This window comes from Larimichthys crocea, chromosome X (assembly GCF_000972845.2).
Source record: "Larimichthys crocea isolate SSNF chromosome X, L_crocea_2.0, whole genome shotgun sequence".
Classification (NCBI taxonomy): Eukaryota; Metazoa; Chordata; class Actinopteri; family Sciaenidae; genus Larimichthys; species Larimichthys crocea.
This window is the reverse complement of record NC_040020.1, coordinates 25,051-51,651: the sequence shown is the minus strand read 5'-3', so window position 1 is coordinate 51,651 and position 26,601 is coordinate 25,051. Positions and strand designations below refer to the sequence as shown.

The 26,601-nt window shown below is 43.2% G+C and overlaps 1 protein-coding gene across 5 annotated transcripts in view; it reads right to left on the bottom strand.

The window, feature by feature from the left end:
* LOC104936523 (SLIT-ROBO Rho GTPase-activating protein 1) overlaps window positions 1-26,601 on the bottom strand; it is a 61,905-nt gene that overhangs the window by 21,991 nt on the left and 13,313 nt on the right. The window contains exon 1 of one of the 5 annotated variants that reach the window (XM_027283453.1): window positions 4,589-5,304. The exons of 3 other annotated variants lie outside the window; for them this stretch is intronic. In XM_027283453.1, coding sequence (XP_027139254.1) covers window positions 4,589-4,655 — 67 coding nt within the window. In that variant the 5' untranslated portion in view covers window positions 4,656-5,304. Of the gene's footprint in view, window positions 1-4,588; window positions 5,305-26,601 lie in introns of those variants that run through there. One more of the 5 variants, XM_019263551.2, reaches the window with a different exon arrangement.

Sequence of the window (26,601 nt, the reverse complement as noted above, 5' to 3'; positions counted from 1 at the left end):
CTCAGAGTTTCCGGAGGGAGTCGCAAAAAACCCACATCAAAGAGTGTAAATGCAAACTTCACTGAGCGGCTCGGTCGACTCCCGACTGAAATATCTCAACAACTATCAGACGGATTGACATGAATTCTTTTAGAGATGTTAACGTTCGCCTCACGAGATGTAACAAGTTTGGATATTCTGACCCGACGATGATGGTGAGCCAGCTGAGGAGGTTCAGGTGTCTGATGCCCCCTCGGCGCCTTTCTTTTGGAGGTTTTTCCGGGTACGTCCAACTGCGAGGAGACCAGAACCTAGACCCAGAACTTGCTGGAGTAACTACATAGGCCACCTAACTTTGGAACGCAACCCAACCACCAACAATGATCTAGCTCAAAGCGCACCACTCATCGGACACAAATGAACTGACTTGATCGTCAGTGTTTCTGCTACTTTATAATCCAAACAATGACTCAAACAATCAGATTAACCGTCAGGTAATTAACTGATAATGAAGGCACGTGTTGCAGGTGAGTTTATTTGTGTCAAACGAAGGGGAACAAAATGAAGTTTGCTGCAGCAGGAAAGGCTTCAGGGAGGGAGGGAGGGCGAGATTACATCAATGAAGCTCCCTCAGCTTGGATCACAGTCGATTGAACGTGAAAGGAGGACATCCGCCGCGCTTTCTACTTTTTGATGCCGTGAAATGCTTCCTCTTTAGAAACCTCCTCGCGTGTCCTCGTAACACCCCCAACTCCCGAAAAATACGAGACTCGGCCTCTTTGATGAGGAGCTACAGTCAGCAGCACGGCACAACGTGGAAACATACCGACACACGGAGGGAAAAGAAGTCTGCAGACAATAAATATACCGAGCTCGAAGAACCTGTCTCGTGAAACCTCCTGGACTGATTCGTTGTGACGGCTCTAAAGAGCTCGTTTTGTTGCTTTAGCCGGCGAGACAGTCACGTAACATTAAAGGTCAAAGCGTGAAATCGGCGTGGAGACTGATGCACAATCTTCAATTTGAAGCTTCAACGTTATGTGACGTTTTTCATACAGAAGAAGAAATTTGCTTCTCTAAACGCCGACAACGCCAAAGTATCACAATCACCTCTGTTACTCCACGTTAGCGAGGTTATGTGCACACACCTCTCGGCTTATAAAAGCTGGAACAGATCCCACAAAGCCTGAAATGTGTTGAACATTTAAAGTAGACAACATGATCGGGACCTGGAGGCGGTCCAGACTTAACTCTTTAAAGAGCCTGAACTCTCTTCGTAGATTCAGAAACTCCTGGAAACTGAAGCATTGCTCTGTCCGTTCCCCCATTGAAATCATCTGATAATCCACGTCTGTGCAGTGACAAACAGGTTTAATCTCGAGTTAAACGTGTGATTCATGCAGATAAAATTTCTGTTCTGTTGTTTCAAACCTGTGTCCATTTAAAGGTAAAAACGTCCCGAGAAAGACCTTCATCATCAGCAAATACTGCAGGAAAAAGAGCGAGAAAGACGCTGATTCATGAGTGAGTTTATGTTTCCAGATGTGTGTTTTTTAATTTGCGAATAAAACGCGACGCTAACGTTAACGAAATAACCCAGAATGTGTAAAACTGAAATTAAGCCACGTGACTGAAAAGCTCAAACAGCTTCATCCTCAAAGTTTTTAGGCTTTTTAAAAAAATAATATAGGTAAAAGAAAACAAACGCGTCGTAAAACCAAAACAATCAGCTTTAACAGCACGACGGGTCGTCACAAATGTGTTGGGTCGGGATAGACTCATTTCAGACGGAGCCGTGAAGCTCAGGTTGCCTCGATCTCGTCAGTCCAGCCTCTAAAAATGAGCAAAAACGTGGTTCATCGGTGAACCCACCTGTCAATCAAAGCGTCCACGCTCTTAATCCTGCATAACTTTAAGCCTTAATATAATGTGAACAGGTGAGTTGTATATAAATTCACCCTCAGTACAGTCGTCATGAACGGGGAAATTAGCTACAGAGACCAAAACTGTTTTTTGTACCAGGCTGTAAACATGTTTATTTCTGCTGTGAAGTTGGACATTTGGACATGGGGACTTATGGAGACTGACTCACTTCTGGAGCCAGCCTCAAGTGGACGTTAGAGGAACTGCAGTTCAAATTCAATTGAAGGCAAAATTAAGTATTTCGTCAGTGACAACTTTGGAGAGGGCGCTGTTTGACGACGAGGTACGGTGATGGAAACACTCTAAATATAACGTACACGTAGAACGCTCCAAACTAGAGATGCTGTCAAATACTTTGAATATCCTGAAGTATCTGTACGTTTACGTATGGGGACTGACTCTCTTTATTTCATAAAGTTGTGTTGAAGGGTTACCTGAGTTCAGGTTGGGAACCACACATGTAGAACACATTGACACTTTTCATTTTTTATCAAGTGGACGTTAGAGGAACTGCAGTTTTTTGGCTCCACTTCACGGCCATTGAGGTTGCCGCTTGCCATGTGCAAGATAAAGTCTGATTAAATGCTCCAATATGATTACGAATTTTATTTGTAGGTGGTTGTCGACCTTTTACGAAACTCCTCCCCTGATTATCCAATCATAGCTTAGCAACCGTTACTAGGCAGAGGAATAGTTGTAGACGAGCTGATGGAGAGCCAGGCCATCAAACGTTTCTGTTGCTGTTCTTTAAAAATACGTTGACGGAAAGACGGCCGGTGTGATCGTGGATCAGATCTGCAGGTGTATGAACGAGATGATTTAAAGAGACAAACCTCATATTTGCATATTTAATACTGCAGGTAAACTTTCTATGATCCACTAACGAGAAAACGAACAGCAGTTTTTAACAATTTGTGATTCCGGTTCTTCAAATCTGAAGATTTCGTTATCGTCTGTTCGCAGACTTCCATCTTCTGTGTCTTCACTTCCAGTCGGTGACTAATTCATTCATACGTCATCGTCTATTTTCACTTTCACATATACCGTGTGTGTGTGTGTGTGTGTGTGTGATGTCACAAGAACAGGAAGCTCATGCCGTGCCTGCTCTAAGGTGGCAAGGTCCAAGGACATAAGAGGGGCGAGAGGTTGCGGCTGCTGGATCATCAAGAACTGATCTGAGGCCTCCGAGTCGACCCTGCAGAACGTTTTACTCCGTCTACACCTCCACCTCCACCTCCACCCATCTGTGTCTACAGGTATGCAGATGTAAGGTCACTCAGCACCATCAGGAAACCCTTCATCTCCGCCTCGTCTGTCTCTCCTCGCTCCCCCGCGGAGCTCTTTTCTTCTCCCCCATTTGCATTTTCTCATTAAGACGACCCCTCCTCTCATTCAGACGGAGGAGAAAGAGATGGAGGAGGAGGTGTAGCCGCACAGCGAGGAGCACGCTCAGGTTGAACCACCACCACCACCACCACCAAACTAAACATGTACAGTCAGCATGTGCATAATCTCCCCTCCACTACCGCTACCTTTCCTCACCTCAGCGAGTAGACCCCACCTTCCTTCCCTTCCCTTCCTTCCTCCACCTCCCCGTGTATACATTACACACCACCTCCTGCTTCGACCAATCAGGAGCCGGAGCAGGGAGGCAGACTTGGAAAGCACATAGTTACAACGCAGATCTATAGGAGGCGCAGAGAGGGCCGAGCGGCCGGTCCGGCCGGCGGGAAGGGAAGAGGAGGAGGGGGTCTTTATCTGAGCGGTCATTTCAATGCGGGGGCATCCCCGTGTGTGTGTTGGCAAAGCGCCAGAGCAACAACACACACACACACACACACACACAGAGTGTGTATAAACAGGACACACACTCCTCACATGGGGGGCTTGTGAGCAGCACTCTCCATTGAAGGTGAGAGGAAGAGGAGCGATGGTGCACGTCTCCACGGAGACAGCGTGGATTTAGATGCTCGAAGTGGTGGTGATGGTGATGGTGATGGTGGCGTGGGCGTAGGTGACAAGTGTCGCCATGTGGAGACGGGAGATGAATCTCTGGCGGCGTGTCGGACATTTTGAGCAGGTGCAACAACAAGTCGGCGTTGTACTTTTTCTTAAAAAAAAAAAAAAAAGGTCATTTGACTCGTCCGTCACCGCCCCGGCAACGTAACGGGGGGGGATGATGGCGGTAACCATGGCGCCAAGAGGAGGAAGGGAGGAAGAGGAAGAGGAGGGGAGGGGAGGGATGTCCCACGGTCATGGCAACCACTATTTCAGGAGTGAGTTTGCCGTAATCACCTTAAACATGTCGCCCTCCGTCAGGTAACACACACACACACACTGCTGCTGCAGTCAGAGCCTCAGAGGAATACCAATGGAAAGGACACACACACACACACAGGCAAAGGTGTTCTGCAGCACACACACACACACACTCACATATATAAATATATATATATATAAATATATAAGCCATCCTCCTCCTGCTGCCTCAGGCGCCATGCAGCACTCAGGATGAACCCAGAAATCCTGACGTCTCACGGTGTCAGCTCCACATTACACACCCAGAATTCAGTGCTGCCAGACAGGTGTGTGTATGTGCATGTGCATGTGTGTGTGTGTGCATAGGTGAGAAAATTTCAGATTTCAAAATAAAATCCCCCCCCAGCCTCTCTCTCTATCTTCTTACCTTTGACTTGGCTCTCATACTCTGCGAGGATTTCTTTGTCCTTCTTGCTTTTGTTTGAGTTTGACATGTCGTCACGGTGTGGAGGTGACTGATCAGCAGGTGGAGGAAGGTGGAGGAGCAAATGAGGATGTAGAAAAAATAATAAAAAATAAAATTCTCTCCCTTCCGCGTGCACCGCCCGAGGCTTCTTCACCCGCAAACAACATGCGAGTTAGATCCATCCAGTGCCGCAACAACACAGCCAGTATAGTGGCCCCGCACCTCCACGCTGAGGAGGAGCAGGAGGAGGAGGAGGAGGAGGAGGAAGAGGAGGGAGGGAGTGAAAAATCACGCACACTCAACAGAGAGAGAGAAATTACCCACTCGTGATCGCAGCTGCCGCACGGTCCCGCATCATCCTGTGCGTGAGATGAAGAATAAAAAAATGAAAGATGCGGGTTTTTCTTCACGTGCAAACATGCATGCACACACACACACACACACACACACACCGGTCTGCAGGGAGGAGAGGACCGGGCACACGCCCACTAGGTAGAAAAAGCGCTGGACCACACACACACACACACACACAGGCGCGTGCAGAGACGCGTATATCACGCACAGACAGCACGCGGACACGCGGTGTTTGATGTTATCTTCACCCCGCTGTAACCTTTCACACGCAGCTGCACGCGCACACACACACACACACAGACAAGGACCAGACCTGCGCGCGTGAAGATCATACCAAATATGGGTGTATGAAACGCCGGTGAGGAAATGGGTGTGTCCGCGCCGGAGGCGGGATTTAGAGACATGATTGACAGCTGAGGTGACCACAGAGCATCCTGTGGAAAAAAAAAAAATGAACGTGGGGTTTAACTTCATTAATTAGTTAATTAATTAACAGTGGGGAAAAAACAATAAAATATGAAAAGTGTCAATGTGTTCTACATGTGTGGTTCCCAACCTGAACTTTATGAAATAAAGAGAGTCAGTCCCCATACGTAAACATACAGATACTTCAGGATATTCAAAGTATTTGACAGCATCTCTAGTTTGGAGTTAAAGTCTAGTACGTTATATTTAGAGTGTTTCCATCACCGTACCTCGTCGTCAAACAGCGCCCTCTCCAAAGTTGTCATTGATGAAAATACTTAATTTTGCCTTCAATTGAATTTGAACTGCAGTTTCTCTAACGTCCACCTGAGGCTGGCTGCAGAAGTGAGTCAGTCTCCATAAGTCCCCATGTCCAAATGTCCAACTTCACAGCAGAAATAAACATGTTTACAGCCTGGTACAAAAAACAGTTTTGGTCTCTGTAGCTAATTTCCCCGTTCATGACAACTGTACTGAGGGTGAATTTATATACACCTCACCTGTGGACGCTTTGATTGACAGGTGGGTGTCGTTACAGGTGACTCATTTGAGCAACCAGGCGTCGTTCTCAGCTCCACCTGCTACATCTTTTTGGCATTTACAACAACCAGTATTTCAATGTTTGATTAATCTACTAATCTACTTCTTAATGTGATTACGGGAAACCCAGAAACACCGAACATGATCTCACATGAAATACATTTGAAGGTACTTGTACTTCATTTTACTGCATTGATTTCACAGAGGTACCATGCGTAGATATTTGTCTCCATCTAGTGTTCAAACGTGAGGACTTCCACCTCGTGTATGATCTGTGTTAACTCTTTAATATTCCTGAGACTTCCTCGTTAAGACTCCAAAACTGTCCGTGTCAACGAGTCACCGTCACAGTACGTAATGTAACAGCTGCTGCTGCTTTTAGCTCTTTATTATGAAACAGATCTGATAATTAAAGCCTGAAACTTGGAAGGTTTTGATTATTAATTATCTGTTTAATCAGTTAATTTATGAATGAGGACTTCTGTCTGTCAGAGACAATCATTGTTACTCGACATCAGCATGTCGTCTGACGTCATTCAGCCTCTTTTAACCGGTAATTGGGTCGGATCCAATCAGTCATCACCGCCACGGTCGTTAATTTCTCCAGCTGATTCGCGCGTGTGTGTGTGTGTGGACAACACACCTGTGAGTAATCATTAACCTTCATACTCACCATCTGAAGAATCATTAACATATTTTGTTAATTGTTGTTTGTCCTGACACTGATGACCATGTGCTGCGTTAATTAACTCGTTACACGTGTTTGTATGTTAATGCTTCTGTTATGAATACCACAGATCATCAGCTTGGGACTGCATTCATCTGTGGTAAGTCAACCTACTGCTACGATTTGTTATGCGATGGTGTTGTGATTTGAGATCAGAGCTTATTACAATATTATAATTATATACAGTGAGGTCCTAAAGTCTGAGACAACGTTGGAAATCTCGAATGTTTTCACAGAAACTTGGAAATAATCAGAAATTTTGAGGATTCTGAAACTAAATAAAGAGTTCATTCAGTAAAAGTTCTGGAGGACGACGGCTTGTAGTTTATTAACCACTTCTCAGGACGGTTATGATTGGAGATCAGAGCTTGAGAGGAACCACCAGGAAGAAGGAATGCTGACAGTGTCATGCCAGAACCGGAGCTGGGAAACCTCAGCCTCTCTGTTGATTTACAGAGTTTATGATGGACAGTGAAGTAAACTGCTGCCAACTGTAGCTGCTGTTAGGACGCTATCAGGCCCGGAGCTGAAGCTAACCGGGTTCAGCAGCCTCTATGGACATAATGGCAGAGGAGAAAAGAGCGAACAGGACGTTGACGGAGGAAGCTAAGAAGAGAACCGTACAAATGTACGAATGTTTTCTGGTTTTCCCTCTGATGTCCTCCGGCTGCTCCGCCTCAACTCTCTGTGATTTACAGAGTTTCCTGATGGACAGTGAAGTAAACTGCTGACAGCTGTAGCTGCTGTTAGCTCATGTTAGCTCAGTTTGTTAGCTGCTGTTAGCTCATATTAGCTCAGTTTTGTTAGCTGCTGTTAGCTCAGTTTGTTAGCTGCTGTGAGCTCATATTAGCTCAGTTTTGTTAGCTGCTGTTAGCTCATGTTAGCTCAGTTTTGTTAGCTCATGTTAGCTCAGTTTGTTAGCTGCTGTTAGCTCATATTAGCTCAGTTTGTTAGCTGATGTTAGCTCATGTTAGCTCAGTTTGTTAGCTGCTGTTAGCTCATGTTAGCTACTATTAGCTACTGTTAGCTCAGTTTGTTAGCTGCTGTTAGCTCATGTTAGCTCAGTTTTTTTAGCTGCTGATAGCTCATGTTAGCTCAGTCTGTTAGCTGCTGTTAGCTCATGTTAGCTCAGTCTGTTAGCTCATGTTAGCTCAGTTTGTTAGCCAGGCTTCCCAGACTGTGAGCTCAGAGCACCAGGGGGAGTATTAGTGTTTGTACCACAGGAGTTTTGGGAAGAGGAGCGGAGCCAGTGTCGTGCCAGAACCAGAGCTGGAAAAACACATAGGTTAGTATTATGCATCATGTTAGCTGCTGAACTCATTTGGTTCAGTTTAATCCATAATTAAACTAACTAACTTGGTTAGCAAAATATAAACCCAAGAAAGGATTCTGATACATTCAGTCGCAATTTGTTTGGACTGACTTTTAGTGGTTGGTGAGAGCTTGGTGAAATAAAAGGCTGAAAGACAGACGCCGAGCTGGGCTGACTGCTGCTGGACTAGGCAGTGATATCAGCTGCTGCTGGTGATCATAAGTAATGTAACCAGAACAAATACTCGAGTACAGCTGAACACAGTTACCACAGTGGGGGCAACAAATCACAAAAATACAAATTTCTACAGTGTGGCGTGAGTTCAGTCGATCATCTCTGTTGTCATTGGGCTGTTTTTTGACTTGTTGGCGAGCCAAGTGAATCCTGAATATAGATCAGCTCAACTTTAATTTATTTCAGATAACAAGAAAATAAACGTATGTTTGTCAGAAATGTGGTTATTTCTAAACCTCCCTGTATGTCTCTGATTATAAAGACACTTCTGTTTTCTCTCCTTTACTTTCTCCTCCCAGGAGAATATACGTACACGCAATCTGTCTCTTCTTCGTGAAGCCGGCCTTTGTTTTATTCTCCTAATCTGTGCCAGACAGCGTTTACTACAGGAGCAGCATGTGTGTGTTGGAATGTGTTTACGGAGATGTGCAGCGCTGGAACGTCCCGAGTTGTATTTCAGACGTAATTTGAAGGAAGAAGAATGAATCACAGCTGTTTTTATTTTTCTGTTTAGGAGTTGGAGTTACACCTCCGTTCTTTTTTTTTACCCTTTATGGAAGAGATCCGACGGCGAGGTCAGCTGGAGGAATGTATAGAAATCATCCTGCAGGTGGAGGCGATGCGAGGTGAAGCTCTTGTGCAGGAATAGTTCAACACAACCACCTGTCAATTAAAGCGTCCACGCTCTTAATCCTGCATAACTTTAAGCCTTAATATAATGTGAACAGGTGAGTTGTATATAAATTCACCCTCAGTACAGTTGTCATGAACGGGGAAATTAGCTACAGAGACCAAAACTGTTTTTTGTACCAGGCTGTAAACATGTTTATTTCTGCTGTGAAGTTGGACATTTGGACATGGGGACTTATGGAGACTGACTCACTTCTGGAGCCAGCCTCAAGTGGACGTTAGAGGAACTGCAGTTTTTAGGCACAGCCATTGAGGTTACTTCTTGGATGTGCAAGATAAAATCCAAGTAAATGTTCCAATATGATTGCGAATTTTATTTATAGGTGGTCGTCGACATTTTACTAAGCAAATACAACACAACATATTTGTTCCTCCTCTTTGTTTATGTTGTGAAATGTCCCCGTTACGCAACAGTTGATGATTCACAGTCGTACTCATGTGGAAGCCGACGATGAAAGAACTGAATAAATGTCTCGGAGCTCTAACCGTCCTCGATACTCTTTGAAACTTTGTTTTGTATTTTTCATATTCTCTAAAGATCTCTGAAGTCTTCTTGGAGGTGTGAGGTCAAAAAAATACAAAACACTTCAGAGTTTATCCCAAGACATGGACGTTAAAATAAACCAACTATTATCGATTATCTGGAGTACAAGTACATTTGAGTGTTTTCACGGTGTGGTATTAGTACTTTTACCTACGTAAAGTATCTGAATACTTCCTCCATCGATGTTGGTTTCAGTCCGTTCAAATCTGAGCTGAGCCGCAAGCGCGAATGACTTCAACCCAATAAATGATCGGACTCGTTAGCGACGCGGTAATACACGTCGGGGCACTAATGGGGGCATGTAAACAGATCATTATCTTTATGGATGAACATGTTCTGTAGGTTTAGTCCATTACGATGAAGCTGATTACATGAGATGGAGGTGATTGATGGAGGGAGACAGAGAAATGCAATAAGACGTTATGAGGCTCGTCGTGACGACGCCGTCATCAATCATGGAAGTTATATATATATAAAACCGACGCAGTAATTAGAGCTGAAGCAATCAGTCGATTAATCGATGTGTCACCAACAGTTTTTGATTAATTGCGACGTACGTTTCTGAAGAGCCGTTACGAAGCTTTGGACTGAGTCAGTTCAGTTAGCTACACGGCTGACAAAGGTAATAAATCACCTCAGTAGTGTTACCTGTTGGCTGCTAATTAATAATTAGCAACTTTAGGTTGGCTTAAAGCTCTGAAACCAGCAGCTAACAGCGACTACAGCAGCGGCAGATTCCGTTATAGCACTTCGCTAAAGCTATCTGTCCAAATTAATGTTGTTTTATATCATATATATTCAGTTTATATCACTGTATTTTTATAGTTTCATCTCTTCTGTCCGCTGCAGGTAAAGTATCTCCGGCTGTACCGTGTCCGGGACCGAGCCTCGCTGTAGCTTCGTGCAGCATAGATCGTTAACAAACCCGCCCCGAGGCTGCCGCTCGTCTGTCCGCGGACGCACAGGGGATGTAATAAAACGGGGATCAAACACGGATCATTTCAGATCGGGTAATCCGGGAGCGCGAGTGAACGGGGTTATGGGAATTAGTGCTGATCCGTCACAGAAATCCTGCAGTTCCTCGAAAGCGGACATTAAACACTTAATCATTATCAGAGGCCTCGGGATCGAAGCCAAGAACAGGCAGTGTGTGTGTGTGTGTGTGTGTGTGTGTGTGTGTGTGTGTTGTACATATTTAGCCAATTTAGCTGTAAATTACAACTCTGCTCACAGAGATAATGACCAGAAGGAACTCAAAGAAAGTTCAAAGGAAGGAAAGAAGAATAAAAATCTGATTTAGGATTAAACAAAAACTGGCTTCAATAAATAATTTCAGTCTCCACGAGGCAAATATATATATAAATATAAAAAAACACAAAAGCATTAAAGCAACATTATGTAACTCTTCTACCTTAAAATAACACATTTTAAATCATAACGTTAGCTCAGTTATGTTAGCCAGACTGCCTGGACTGTGAGCTATATTTTTTATATTTATATTTTATATATGTTGGCGCAACATTATGTAACTCTTCTACCCTAAAATAACAGATTTTAAATCATTACGTTAGCTCAGTTACATTAGCTCAGTTACGTTAGCTCAGTTACGTTAGCTCAGTTACGTTGGCCAGACTGCCTGGACTGTGAGCTATATTTTTTATATTTATATTTTATATATGTTGCCGCAACATTATGTAACTCTTCTACCCTAAAATAACAGATTTTAAATCATTACGTTAGCTCAGTTACATTAGCTCAGTTACGTTAGCTCAGTTACGTTAGCTCAGTTACGTTGGCCAGACTGCCTGGACTGTGAGCTATATTTTTTATATTTATATTTTATATATGTTGCCGCAACATTATGTAACTCTTCTACCCTAAAATAACAGATTTTAAATCATTACGTTAGCTCAGTTACATTAGCTCAGTTACGTTAGCTCAGTTACGTTAGCTCAGTTACGTTGGCCAGACTGCCTGGACTGTGAGCTATATTTTTTATATTTATATTTTATATATGTTGCCGCAACATTATGTAACTCTTCTACCCTAAAATAACAGATTTTAAATCATTACGTTAGCTCAGTTACATTAGCTCAGTTACGTTAGCTCAGTTACGTTAGCTCAGTTACGTTGGCCAGACTGCCTGGACTGTGAGCTATATTTTTTATAATTATATTTTATATATGTTGCCGCAACATTATGTAACTCTTCTACCTTAAAATAACAGATTTTAAATCATTACGTTAGCTCAGTTACGTTAGCTCAGTTACGTTAGCTCAGTTACGTTAGCTCAGTTACGTTAGCCAGACTGCCTGGACTGTGAGCTATATATTTTTTATAGTTTTATTTTATATATGTTGGCGGCAACATTATGTAACTCTCTACCTTAAAATAATAACGTTAGCTCAGTTACGTTAGCTCAGTTACGTTAGCCAGACTGCCTGGACTGTGAGCTATATTTTTTATATTTATATTTTATATATGTTGGCGCAACATTATATAACTCTTCTACTTTAAAATAACAGATTTTAAATCATAACGTTAGCTCAGTTACGTTAGCTCAGTTACGTTAGCTCAGCTAAGCCAAGCTTCATATTCACTGCTGTCTGATGAATCACAGTCACTTCTTCTGTTGGCCCTTTGGGGAACTCATATTTAAACTTTTTTGTGTTTGAGTGCAGCACAAACTGTTCTGATTTATTCATCATGTTCGCTGAACAAACAAACCTTTAAAAGCTTAAAGAGATTATTGAAGCTCTGCTCAAACAAACACAGGAGAACGGTTCGGCCCTGAGGCAAGAGCATCCTCGAACACACAAACACAGGCAGCACATAGGTTCAAGGCCCTGTGTGTGTGTGGGCGGTATATTGTCTTATTTGTCTGGAGCCAATTTGCTGCAGGCTTGATATCTAAATGCTCAATTAGAGACATTTATCATGAGCGCACAACCTTAAAAAGTACACAACGTATGGACTGTGTGTGTTTTCGGGGGTTCACAGCCTTTAAAAATAAGCTGATGAAGAGCCGAAGACCTCCCCACGGAGAAAGATTCATTAAAGGCTTAGAATCTCTTTAGCTTTGTTAGCCTTGCACTAAAAAAAACACGGTGACCCTGATGAAAACCTACACGGGTCGTCTTAAAAGCGAATTGTAAACATTTTGATCCTGCACTGAGCCCTGGATCGTTTCTGGAGGAGACTTTGCATTTACATTTTTTATTGAGAGCACATTTTATCCACGCATTGAGCCCCTCACAAGACGGAATAAGCAGAGTATAACTGAAGTATCCAGAGAGCACCTGTGTGTGATCAACAATAAGACCCAGAAGTGCTTCTACTTCATTGTCTTGGCACTAAAACACTGTAAGCAGCAGAGCAGCTGCAGCACTTTGAAACTCTGATCGATGTACGGAGGCCCTGATGTTCAAAACGACACTACAGAAGATGATTTATTAAATGAGATTTAATGAATTATTCACACGCAAAATAGTTCATGTCATTTGTTCCCTGAGTTATGCTGTTTTCTTATTTTGGTGTCGACTTGTAAAATTATCACACTTGCTGCTGTGATTTGCACCTCAGGGGCACCAGATGGGCTCCCGAAGAATGAGGAGACGCTCAGAGTCGGGAGCCCGGGAGGAGATGAAGGACACGATGAATGAAGATATCAGCAACCGAAAGGAAACACTTTTCTTTTTCAGCCAAATGTGTCAAGGAAAAACAGTTATTCTACTGCAGCTGGACTTCTGTCCAAACATGCCGACAGTTTTTTTTCGCCCTTTCAGGATGAAATATGTGAGAGTGCAAAGATGGATTACTGAAGGTCTGCAGGTCAGGGGGCCCCGTGAGGTCTCTGAAGTGTGAGCTGAGAGTCACAGAGCTGAGATGTTCGCTGCTGATCCTTCATATATGTAACATATCATGCTAAAATACATGAGGCATGACTACAAACAGATGTAAAACAAAACAACTACAAAGTATGCTAAATAATTACGGAGACAAAAATGACTTCATTGAGATAGGAAACGACTACGGAGAAACATAACTACAGAGATACAAAGAGACATGCTTCAACTACAAAGAGATAAAATATAACTGAAGGAACAAAACAACACAAAACAGAGACACAAGACAAGACACAAAACAACTACAAAGAGACACAAGTCAACAACAGAGAGACACAATATAACTGCAGAGACAACGTGACTACAGTGGGATTCAAAACAACTACGAAAAGACACAATTCAACTACAAAGAGACACAACAAGACACCAAACAACTACAGAGAGACACAACAAGACACCAAACAACTACAAAGAGACACAACAAGACACCAAACAACTACAAAAGAGACACAAGTCAACTACAAAGAGACACGATATAACTGCAGAGACAACATGACTACAGTGGGATTCAAAACAACTACGAAAAGACACAATTCAACTACAAAGAGACACGATTCAATATACAAAATAACTACAGAAACACGATTCAGTATACACACAATATAACTACAGACACAGAAAGTACTACAAGAGACACGAGTCAACTACAAAGAGACACACTATAACTACAGAGACACAAAAGGACTAAAATTAGCTGTAAAATTTGAATCAACATTCCTGTAAAGAGATACCAAGTTACTACTGAGAGCCACAAAAATAATAAAAGAAAAGAAACACAAAACTACTCCAATCTTATGTTATGGTTTTATATTTATATATAAGTGAGGTGGGGGGACATGTCCAGGAAACTCCATCAATGTGAGAATATTTGTGTCTCACCTTCAGGTGTGAAGAAGTTCCCTCCTCGAGTCTGTTGGAGGAGATTCCTCTGAGGTTCTATTTCCTGAAGGCTTTACTGTCCTAAACGTGTTTTCACAGCAGAGAGAAAACACGTCGGAGAAAAAGGCCGAGCAGCTGGTACAAATTGGGAAAAGGTCCCGAGTCGACATCAAAGCGTCTTTTCACTTCGCCGTGGTTCAGACACGATTTGAGCCGCCAGATTAACGTTAGCTCAACGAGGCAGTGAGTGACAGGACAGGAGATGAATGAACCTGAATCTAATAGCTTACAAGAGGTAGTATATCTACTGTTGATGTGTGGCTGAATGTCACACTGGTGGAGCATCATAGATTTCTTTTAATGCTTTTCTTTAGTAGTAAGCAAACACGACCAGAGACCAAGAACACTTTTGATGGTGTGGGGACAGGTGGAGGTCTGGTAGTGACTAAACTCCAAAAACATTGCCGGGCTGGTGGCAAGAAACCAAAAAGACTGAGCTTGATGTGGCAGTACACCGAGTTGGCCGTTGCGTTGTTTCCCCATGTTTAATACTGCAGTGCAGTTAATGGGATGATGATCCACAGGTGGTGATTAAGAGGCGAGGAACCTCTCTCATCTCAACATGTGGCTCCTGAAAGTAGAAGTTCTGGTCCTGGAGACTCCAGACGTTCCTCTTTGATGCATGATGCACTGAGCTTTTCTCTTCATCTGTACACAATCATGTCCCATTCATTTATGTTACGAACTTCACAAGTTTTTCTGCTTCATCCTCTCGCAGGTGATTGTGGTCGCACCTGCTGCCAATACCATTGTTATCATTGTTATAATGGTCATCGAGGAAGACGGCCACCCACAGTGAACCAGGTACTTCCCTGCCAGTGTCACCAGGTCCTTGCTCATGGTGGGACTTGTCGGGTCTCGATAAGATATTAAAGTGGATTTAGTGTCAAGTTACTCTTTGAATCAAAGTGATAATCAGTGCTACGTGAGCTTGCTTATTCTTTAACTTTCTGAAGTCCACGCCTTCAGCTTCAGCCACAAATTTCAGTTTTTCCTCTGCCCGGCTCTCGAAGAAGTCATAAACTGTCGGTTCCCAGTGATTATCAGCATTTCTCATGATACAAAGAAGAGAGACGCTCCCTCATGTGCCCTCTGGGAACAACACACACAGATGAACTTATCGCACCATACAAGGAGAGGAAACAGATCCAGTGTTACACCTTTCTTTAAACCACATTCACCTCGTACACGTGCAAATCATCAAGACGGGATCAGCTGATAAGAAAAACAAGGTTAAACTTAATTGTACAGAGAGAGGGTGGGAGAACGTTTTGACATATATACAGAACAGGATGTGACCCCCATGACCCCTGACCTCCCCTCAGCCCCCCGATGATCCAGATGTAAACATCCCGTGCCGCGGTCCTACTCCGATGAGCTGGTTTTCATACCACAAACACAAAACAAAAACAGAACACACGCACACATGTAGGCCGCTGGACCGAATCCAACGTCGGCTGGGAAACTGAACATGTCGTTCGCGTCATTAAAAGTGAAAGATTTATATCGACGCACCAAGGCTGAGCGAAGCTCTTCAAAGAGGACTGAGCGTTTGAGCGATTGGCCACAGAGTTCAAGTTTCTTCAAACCTCACTGATCCCACAAGAGTTAAAGATGGAGAAAAGTTTGCATTAAATCAAGTCTTCACGCAACCACGAAACGTTTGTTTCCTGCTCAGACACTAAACTATTGTTGTGTATAAAAATGTTAGTATGTAATAAGTTTGAAAGTAAAGTCATGTGAAGGTTCTCGGTTCATGGTTGGTTGCGAATCATTAAATATGTTTCTGTTAATTGCAACTTGCAGCTCCTACCAAAGACGTAAATCTTTAAAAAACACCTCACAGATCTGTTTAAAGTTTTGCCATAATTCATAAATTTCAGCAGCACTTTGGCTCAGAACGCTGCTCATCTGCCAACTCATAAATCCCAGACGTCTGATGGTCCTTGAATGCACCAACAATCCCTGAACAAAACTTGGACCAAAGCGATGACATCGTTAAACTTTAACTGTGATGATTAAAGTCTTTGGACTGTTCCCATAGCGACTCAACAACTTGATTACTCTCTAATGGCATTTAATTGGTTGAAACTTGGTTGGCTCGTTAGTGACGACTGTCGTCAGAGTCGTTAAGGTTACCTGAGGTCCGATGTGAACGACCGTTGTCGCGGTCACCTCATGTGACTTTAGCGACCGTCGTCCACGCCAGAGGTCAGGTGACCTCAGCTGGTTGTGGTGTTCTGAGGCTTGCATGTTCTCCTCATGTCTGCGTGGGTTCTCTCCGGATATTCCAGCTCCCTCCCACAGTCCAAAATATGCAGATTTATAGGCTAATTTGTGACTATAAATTTCCTGTAAGAGCGAATGAATATTTGTGTCTGTGCAGCCTCTCGCCTACCCGTCAGCTGGTGGTATGGAAAACCAATCATCTCTGCATATGGACTAGATGTTTCCGGTGCATCCGGTTTTAATTTAGTTTGAGTCTGAACTTTTTTGCAGACGTGTGCAGGAATCTGCTTTACGTTACAATTAAAGTAACCAATTATCTCTGAAAGCACGAGCTCCTCTCAGGTTTAGGGAAATAATGTGATTAGGTTTGTTGAAGTGAACTCAAGCTGGAGTGGTGCTGCAGGACAGAGTGGTAAACAGATTATTTATATCCACCCATGCTCCCTGTACACACTTGTGTTGTGCGTGGTCATGTTGATGTCTTGTTTGCAGTGGCGGTATCCAGCTTAAAATGTTTCTTTTTAACGGCTCTATCATTGTGTTAAAGTGACTCCGTCCCACCACAAGTAAACATGCCGACATTCCAGCATTCCCCGAGCGGGGATAACACAGGGGCAGCGTGGGCAATGTCAGCGTGAAATCGACTGAGACAAACCACGGCCTGCTGATCTCATGGGTCGTAAAGAAGAGCTTTTGTCAAATCAGATCAGGCTGCTCGAAAAAAACAAACACACCCCAATTTTTATGTTAACACTGTGATAATATACGTGTGATGGAAAGTCCTGATTTCCACAGAACGGGAACATTCCTGTCTGAAATATGAAGAAAAGTTGGTAACCGTGGCACCAAATCATTTCCAAGTTTACGTGAACGTCTTACTAATTACGACCTTGTTTCACATTAATTGGGTTGCACACATTGATTGATGCTCCCGCCTGTTTCCCGGCTCTCACAGCTCTCTTCACATTTTACACGGCGACGATAACGAGGCGGTTTGTTCGGAGGTTGCCATCATGACAGAAGGGACAAGACTGCTGCCAAAAGAGAGCTCGACTCAGTTTTAACGTCTCGGATCTACGAACAGATGGCAACAATGTGAAGTGTGGACTGACGGAGAGAGAGCGCCGTGTCGTTCAAGTACAGAGGATTTATCTTTTTTTTAAATGTTTGTTTTGTTCATGTCTGCATACACGGAGAGACGAGTGTGTGTTTCAGGGGTAGTGGTATTTATTTAAATTAAACCTGTGCAAACATAGAGAAGTAAAATACTTATAAATAAATAATTTTTATTGATATTCTGTTGAATCTGCCTCTGTCCTGGCTTCTGATTGGTTAGTGTTTGTACCACCAGCAAGAAGAAGAAGAAGAAGAAGAAGAAGAAGAAGAGGTTCACAGGTGAATGCTGACGGGGTGTGGAGCTAGTGTCATGCCAGAACCGGAGCTGGGTTCAGCGGCATCTATGGACAAAATGGCAGAGGAGAAGAGAGCGAAGAGGACGTTGACGGAGGAAAAATAGAGAGTGAGAGCGAGCGATTTTTACATAATTCACAAAGTTTAATGGTAACCATGGAGATACATGTTGGAGAACACCAACATATCAGCATGTTAGTCACATGAGGAGTTCGAACAAGGCGTGTGGAGCTCAGCAAAGTGCTGCTTGAGAAAGTTATCCGTCTCCGTCCTGCTGTTTCCTCTCATCAAGAGCGCTCCAACGCTCACGTTACAAACGCAACCCATTCACCAACCATTATCAACCTCTTGTACATTTCCCGAGATACTCCTATGTAATTTTATTTTTGTGCTCGTTCACATCGTCGTCATTATCATCACATTGCCATTACGGGAGTGTTTGACTGTAACGTTGAATCTCTTTCTGTCAGAAGATGAGTTCGCTTTTCTTCTCGCTTCATGCGATCGCCGATTCAGCAGACGAACCCGATGAACCGCAATTTGAAATTCATTGAGAGTCCGTGTTTAATATCCTCTCTCCTCCTCATCTCCTGCCTCCTCCGTGGTTCTTTACTGTAAATTAAATTGTCACCATCAGCCCGGCCTCGTTATTAGACCTCCACACGCAGATTAATTTGATGGTAATTTCATTTTCTTTCACTAAACGAATGAGGCTGGAAGAAATAGACAGGTGGGCAGACCGGTGTACACGCAGACGGATGACTTGCATCTTTTTCACTGGGGAAGTTTGGCATTTTACAAAAGACGAGGCCGATTACAGCTACAGGATAGCTTAGCATAAAAACTAAAAATTTGTCTCCAGTCTTTGAGTGTAATCCCACTGTGGTAAATATGTTCAGCTGTACTCGATTACAGTGTAACAATGTATTTCCACAGTTTATGTTGCAACCGTTGCCCCGAAAGTTGAAATAACTGACATTCATGTCACAGCGCATTACAACGATGTTTCGGCATCAGATCTGTCCTGTATTGTATTTCACCTCCAGTAGCTGAAGCAACACTCCCCCATGCATTGTTTTAGTGCAACAAACCAGAATTATCCTTTAAATCCCGGCAAAACAAACCTGAGACTTGACCTGGACTTGACTGCTGTGAGACTTTTAGCAAGCAAAATTTTTTAACCTGGAAAACCATCTTTGAACATCACGTCGTTGTAACTGTCAGGACTTAAAGACTCCTTCTTGACTTTATAATCTGCTAACGAACACCTCTGACATAATCCTGACCCAGAACAGATCACTGAGACGGCTTTCCTGGCACGTCAGCCTGCGCGTATTAAATCGGCCAAATCATGCTTCGCGTTGGACGGTGCTGTGGCAACACTTCAACTTTCTGTCCGCGATTGCGGCGTATCAGTTTGGACAGCTGATCGGACTAACCTCTTATCGTCCTCGCCACACGGCCGACTGAACACTAAGTCCTTTCATGTCCGACAGTCCAGACACACAACCCGAGCTCACAGCACCGTCACATTGGTATTAACAGCTCCTATAGATAGGAAAGTTAAACAGTGTTCATGGAATGACACACATACCGGCTGCGATTGACTTGTTAACGTAGACGCCCCAAAATATACACATGTACAAGTTATGGAAACATAATATTATATAGAAAACATAATAAAGCCCACACTAATAATACACACATTGGTCTGTTGTTTATGTAAACTCCCAGAACAGCCACACTACAATATGTACCCCAGAAGTGGGCCACCTTCTTCTGGGGTTTCCAGTTTCCAGTGGGGGCGCATGGAAAGATTGTGGAACAGCTCGGATAATTTGAAAGTTAGATATTTAAAAAATTAAGATCGGCATCGGCATTGACTGGTTTTTCTTCGTTGATCTATTTGATGAGAACTCTTTCCTGTCCTTCCTTAGTTCCAAGATTCTTCAGATATCTCCAAGCCCACAGTTTCGCCTCTAAACAAAGACTCAGCATACGATTAAACTAAATCTGAATCCATGGAGCAGGGCTCTGATCTCTAACTGCACACGTACGCGTTTCTCCCTCCAGACTTTGTTTACTTGCTCATATTTCCTGGTTTATGTTCTTCTAAACATGCTTCTAAATGTGTAAATATGCCACGTAGTTCATTTGTTTTTATGGCCGGCAGTTTGCACGGAGGCGGTGGAGGTTTGAAACATGGACTAGAACGGCAGCGTACCGCTCGCGCTGGAGTTTGGGGGTTCGACGTCTAATATGATACATAATTAGGGCCCGAGCACGGCACGCTGAGGCCCTATTGGATTTCAAACGCTGAGTAAATCGCATTTCTGACGGCCCATATCCTCTCGATAAAATTTGCCTAACCCCCCAATGTCAGGTGTAAAATGACGTATTTTGGGGGTCTCGCACATGGACGTACACATATGGCTCTACAGCGCCACCTAGGTGTGAGTTTTTGGAGGTGCCCCTCGCCACGGTTTCATGCACGTGTATGAAATTTGGAGGGAGTATGTATCATGCCCAGACGAACAAAAAAGTCTCTTAGTGCCCCGGGCTACAGTGAAGCGTAAGGCGTCCAATTTTTGTCAAATTTGGACTTTTCGTGTTTTTGGGCTCATTTCCAGGGGTCGCATTCGAACGAACTCCTCCTAGGGATTTTATCCGATGTGCTTGAAACTTGGCGTGTGTGTTCTCAAGGCCTCGACAATGAAAAGTTATCAAAATCACAACTTTTCATCAGAGGGCGTTGCCGTGACGGCGCGCCAAAGTCAACGCTGCCGATCTTTTCGGAAAAAAATGAGACTCCATTTACTTCTGGGCTGATTTTCAGGCGAAAGCGTTGGGCTATACTTCCTCAGAGCTGTCTTCTTGTGGTTATTAAGACCGATATTATGCACATTTGGACGTGCACACATGTGCGAGGGCCCAACCATCGCTGCTTGCTTTAATGCTGATCCTGTAATCCTGGATGATGTCTGGGCTAAATGCATCTCCAACATACACACCTCCTTTAAGGCATGGACTGATACAGTCGAAGGTATTTCACAGAGCACATTACTCCAATGACTGGCTGGATTAAATATACCCCTGGTCCCATGGGAGGGTGTACGGGAAGGGTACTAATATGGGACTATATTTGGAGAATAGTAATAGTAATGGACAAACAGCTCAAAACACTGGATCGTTTGTTCTTTTCTCATGTGATTACTCATTAATCAACACACTATAATCAGACCTCATTCCTTCCCCACCGGTGGCTGATGTAAAGCTCCGTCCAGAAAGGTCATCATGTATGTAATGATGTTCCCATGTGTGCGTCAGACACATGCCTCAGTACTTGTGTCTATATAACCTGGGTGATTTCTGTGTGGTCGTATATATCACAATGAGGAGAGTGAGCGGCTTCTTGCTCGCTCGCTACATCCTTTTCTCTACTTTAGCTTCCTCCGTCAACGTCCTCTTTGCTCAGCTCCTGTTCTGGCACCACACTAACACAGCTTTCCCTGTAAACCTCTTCTTCTTCCAAACACCTGTAGTTAAGATGGGTTCATGTTCATGTAGGAGTCCTTAAACGTAACCCAGTCTGAGCTCTGCTGTTTCCAAAATATCACGAGTCCGACATGCCTGATGGTTTTTTTCCTGCAGGGCTGAACAAAATCTGCCAGGAACACTTTATTTTAGAGAAAACATCCAAAAGTGTCCTCAAAGTTTTCAAAACATCAACAATCCTGCTCGTGATGTTTGATTTAAAAATACTGAACCGTCTAACGAGAGATCCTTAACAAAGACACGAGGTCTGGTGCTTTTCAGGTCATTGAATTTCACGTCGATCATCAAAGCTCAAACAAGCCACCTGTATTAACACTCACCTGTCAGTCAGAGCGTCCACGCTCTTAACCCTGCATAACTTTAAGCCTTAATATAATGTGAACAGGTGAGTTGTATATAAATTCACCCTCAGTACAGTTGTCATGAACGGGGAAATTAGCTACAGAGACCAAAACTGTTTTTTGTACCAGGCTGTAAACATGTTTATTTCTGCTGTGAAGTTGGACATTTGGACATGGGGACTTATGGAGACTGACTCACTTCTGGAGCCAGCCTCAAGTGGACGTTAGAGGAACTGCAAGTTGTGGCACATTTTAACCATAAACAGTTACCTGTACTTCAGATTTAATACTGTATGACACTTTTCATACATCTATATATAACTTTACCTGAACATCTTCTCATGTAAGCGTCGTACATAATGATTCATTTACAGGTTTGAGTACAGACAGTACAGACTCTGTGACCCGACAAACCAGCTGAGCTCATTATTTCATCACCTCGACTCCTCTTGTTAACTCAGCATATCTCCTCCACCGCTGACGAACATTGTTTATATGTTACATATATGTTCTATATACGTTCTCTTTGTGTGGATGATGCCACATCTGAAGAGTTAAACTGGGAATCAGTGCCAAGTGCTCGCTCACTCTCTCCTTTTCTCTTCTTAGCTTCCTCTGTCAACGTCCTCTTCGTTGTCTTCTCCTCTGCCATTATGTCCATAGAGGCTGCTGAGCCTCGGTTACACTGTCTGCTCTCCCTGCTCCGATTCTGGCATGACATTGGACCTCTAAACTCTTCTCCTCTACTTCTTTCTTCCCGGTGGTTTTAAAACACCTGTGGTGCAAACACTAACACTCCCCCGATGCTCTGAGCTCACAGTCTGGGCAGCACAGCTAACAAACTGAGCTAACATGAGCTAACAGCAGCTAACAAGCTAAGCTAACATGAGCTAACAAGCTGAGCTAACATGAGCTAACAGCAGCTAACAAGCTGAGCTAACAGCAGCTAACAAGCTGAGCTAACAGCAGTTAACAAGCTGAGCTAACCTGAGCTAACATGAGCTAACAGCAGCTAACAAGCTAAGCTAACAGCAGCTAACAAGCTAAGCTAACATGAGCTAACAAGCTAAGCTAACATGAGCTAACAGCAGCTAACAAACTGAGCTAACCTGAGCTAAGAGCAGCTAACAAACTGAGCTAACATTAGCTAACAGCAGCTAACAGACTGAGCTAACATTAGCTAACAGCAACTAACAAACTGAGCTAACATTAGCCTCCATTGTCTCCATTTTATCTCGACAGCTTTAAATGATATTTAATCTGTCGGAGGGCTTCAAGGACTTCAGAGTAGCAATGATGTGAGGTCAGACTGTAAATAACTTTCTATAGTTTAAGCTCTCATACACACTTCCCATGACACACACACACACACACACACACACACGCTGCATATAAATAAGTGCAGAGAAAACAATAGCTCAGCAGATCAACATTAACTACAGACTGTTTCCCACCGGAAACTTCCCCGTGGCTGAACTCGCTCAAACCAGGAGCCGGTAATTCTTTTGACAGAGTCTGTGAGGAATGTTTCAGTGACGGGCGACACGCATTTAAATAAGGAAGTCATTTTCTACACGGCGTTAGGCCGAGGTGGGATCAACGGATTTAAGTGCAATGTGTGAAAGTTTAGTTTTGTTCCACTACATTTATCTGACGGCTGGAGCTCCTTTAAACATCAGAAAAACTCCCAGCACGTCACGGAAAATTCAGTTTCACAAACTCAAAGTTATCTAAAGTAAAAACATCCAACAGCAGCTAACAGCAGCTAACAAATTGAGCTAACAGCAGCTAACAGCAGCTAACAAACTGAGCTAACAGCAGCTAACAAACTGAGCTAACAGCAGCTAACAACAGACTGAGCTAACATTAGCTAACAACGGCTAACAAACTGAGCTAACAGCAGCTAACAAACTGAGCTAACAGCAGCTAATAGCAGCTAACAAACTGAGCTTACAGCAGCTAATAGCAGCTAACAAACTGAGCTTACAGCAGCTAACAAACTGAGCTAACAGCAGCTAACAAACTGAGTTTTAAAGCTCAAGTTGCCGCTTCGGTATTTACTAATAATAAACCACAGCTGGATTTATTCAGCACATCAGGCGAGCTGTGAGGACTTGATATTTCCAAATTAATTCAACAGTTACCCTTTAACGCAGCTGAATTAATTATCCGAGCGCCCCTGGAGATATTCTCGTCTTGAGCGTTTCCAAACAAACGCCGTGGTGGCGGCAGAATGTCGTGACCTTTACAAAACACACGAGCTGCGCTGAGACGGTAGCGGGCCCAAAAACACACACAAACACCAGAGCCGGAATCGGAACAGTTGATTGAAACCAGCAGTGATAGTTTCAACACATTGTCTCAGAAGCTGAGGTGGCAGCCGTGAGGCGAGGGGGATCCAGTACGGTGAGCAGGCTGGGAGGCTGATTGGATGATGGGAAACAGGTGTGGTGGTGATTAGGCAGGTGAGCGGGACAACTGGAGGCTACAAACAGAGAGACAGAGGGAGTGGAAACAACTGGAAACGTTGGAAAAGGAGGCCTCCATCACAACGACACGCATGAATGAAATGCATGACTACTGCAGTGGTTCTTAATGTGAGGTCTGGGGGCCACAAAATGGTCGCTGTGGGCAATCAAATGGTCCATAATGTAGATGTACAGCTTTAAGTGTTTATTAAAAGGTTCCACACGAGGCATTGTGTAACCACGCAGTAACCTCTGCGGCTGTGAACTGCAGTTCCACAAACGTCCACTTGAGGCTGGCTCCAGAAGTGAGTCAGTCTCCATAAGTCCCCATGTTAGACAGCAGGAATAAACATGTTTACAGCCTGGTACAAAAAACAGTTTTGGTCTCTGTAGCTAATTTCCCCGTTCATGACAACTGTACTGAGGGTGAATTTATATACAACTCACCTGTTCACATTATATTAAGGCTTAAACGTCCATTATCACGTCCATGTTTTATAGAATCTATGTGCAAAACAAAAACAAACATCAGTTTTGTTGCAGATTAAACAAATTAAAACAAAAGACCAAAAACCGATTTCATGAGCTGTTCTCATCAGATTGACTTTTCTTTAACAACACTTGCAGAACTCTTATTTTTCTCACCGCGCTTTGTTACTTTAACCTCGGTAAAGAGTTGAAGTGGTGGAAGAAATCCATAACTGGCGGCTCAGTTCATATCCGTTCTCACTCTCCCGACTGTATTTCCTCCTTCTCTTACCCTCTCTGGCTCCTCAGATTTTTTGCCCCAAGGACCGCTGTTGACTTAGTATTGAATTACTGTAGTATTGAACTGTCCAAACAGTACCCGGGGAGATAACAGAGAAGCCCGCCTGGGATAACGTATAGTTAATTAAAGAACAGTATGAGCTAAAGTCCAATAAAAGAGCAATAAGTGGGATTTATTTACAGTCTCGCTGGAGGAAGACTGGTGTCGTAGATCAATAGCAATGATTCACCTGGAACCCACATAATCAATGATTTACATCTGCAGAGACCGACATGATTCAGCTACAAACCGCTGGACAGGAACATGCCGACTTGTCATAATAATTCAGAGATAATCCACAGGTTATTACTGTCCGCAGTAGATGGATGCTGAATCACCGTGCACACTATTGTTTTTCAAATCTCTCTTATTATTATTACTCCTACACCTCGTTTTTTTCGGCACCTAACTACTCCCACAAACTTTGTCCTATAGAAATCATTCAAATATCACAACGTTCAGCTGCTTTCATACTTTTTTATACGTTCAAATTCTACATTTAAATGAACGGCACAACCTTCAAATCTTTCTACAAACCTTAAACACTTCTACATACTTTGAGCTACAGACTTCATTCAAACTTTATTACAATATTCATTTCACATTTTTACATCCGGCGTTTTAGCAGAAGGCATCCACATAAAATGCAGTTTTCTAGTTACATATTTTATTTAAAATTTGGACCTGAATCATTCATCATTGGGAACATTCACCATTTGAATTCACATTTCAGGGAATAGTCTCTGATTTCTTGGTATCTTGGTAACTGATGGTGGTTTGTTACGTTCAATATTCTGCTTTAATCTTATCATGCTGTTTAACCATCGTATATGTAAAAGCTATCTGTCTCTTCATAGCCACCAAACTCTTAAAAACATTCATCATTTTAGCTCAGGTTCCGTTTGTTTGTGTCATTGTGATCCACATGTGTTGAAACAATGGTTTACTATGTAGTTTCATGACGGAATCAAACCCAGCGGGAAACAATATTTGTGTAAGAATGGAAAGTGTGTTTGTAATTACCTGTATGTAGCATGTGTGCGTTCCCATGTGAGTTCTTATCAGCGTGCACACCAGCCTGGGTTATGTATCATTATTATGCGAGTCTGACAGGTTTCATAATCACAACGTAATAAATCTATAACTCCTGACAGCCCCGGCCATTACCCACCATTGTTTAACTACAACACATTATGTAATGGTCTGCATCAGCAGCTGGCTCTCCCCATGCTCAACTACTTGACATGAAAAACACAGTCGGCCTCTGTGACTCTTAAATCCCTCCTTCCACTCGTGCTCCTTGCATATAAATTGCACATTAAGATGCTAAAGTCGTGGCCTTGTGATGCAGCGAGAGCGCGAGAAATGATGTCGCGCTTTACTCCAGTGTCGGAGGACGGTGGGAAGATACAAGGACGTTTAAGAAGTGTTACAAAATGTTGGCATACGAGTT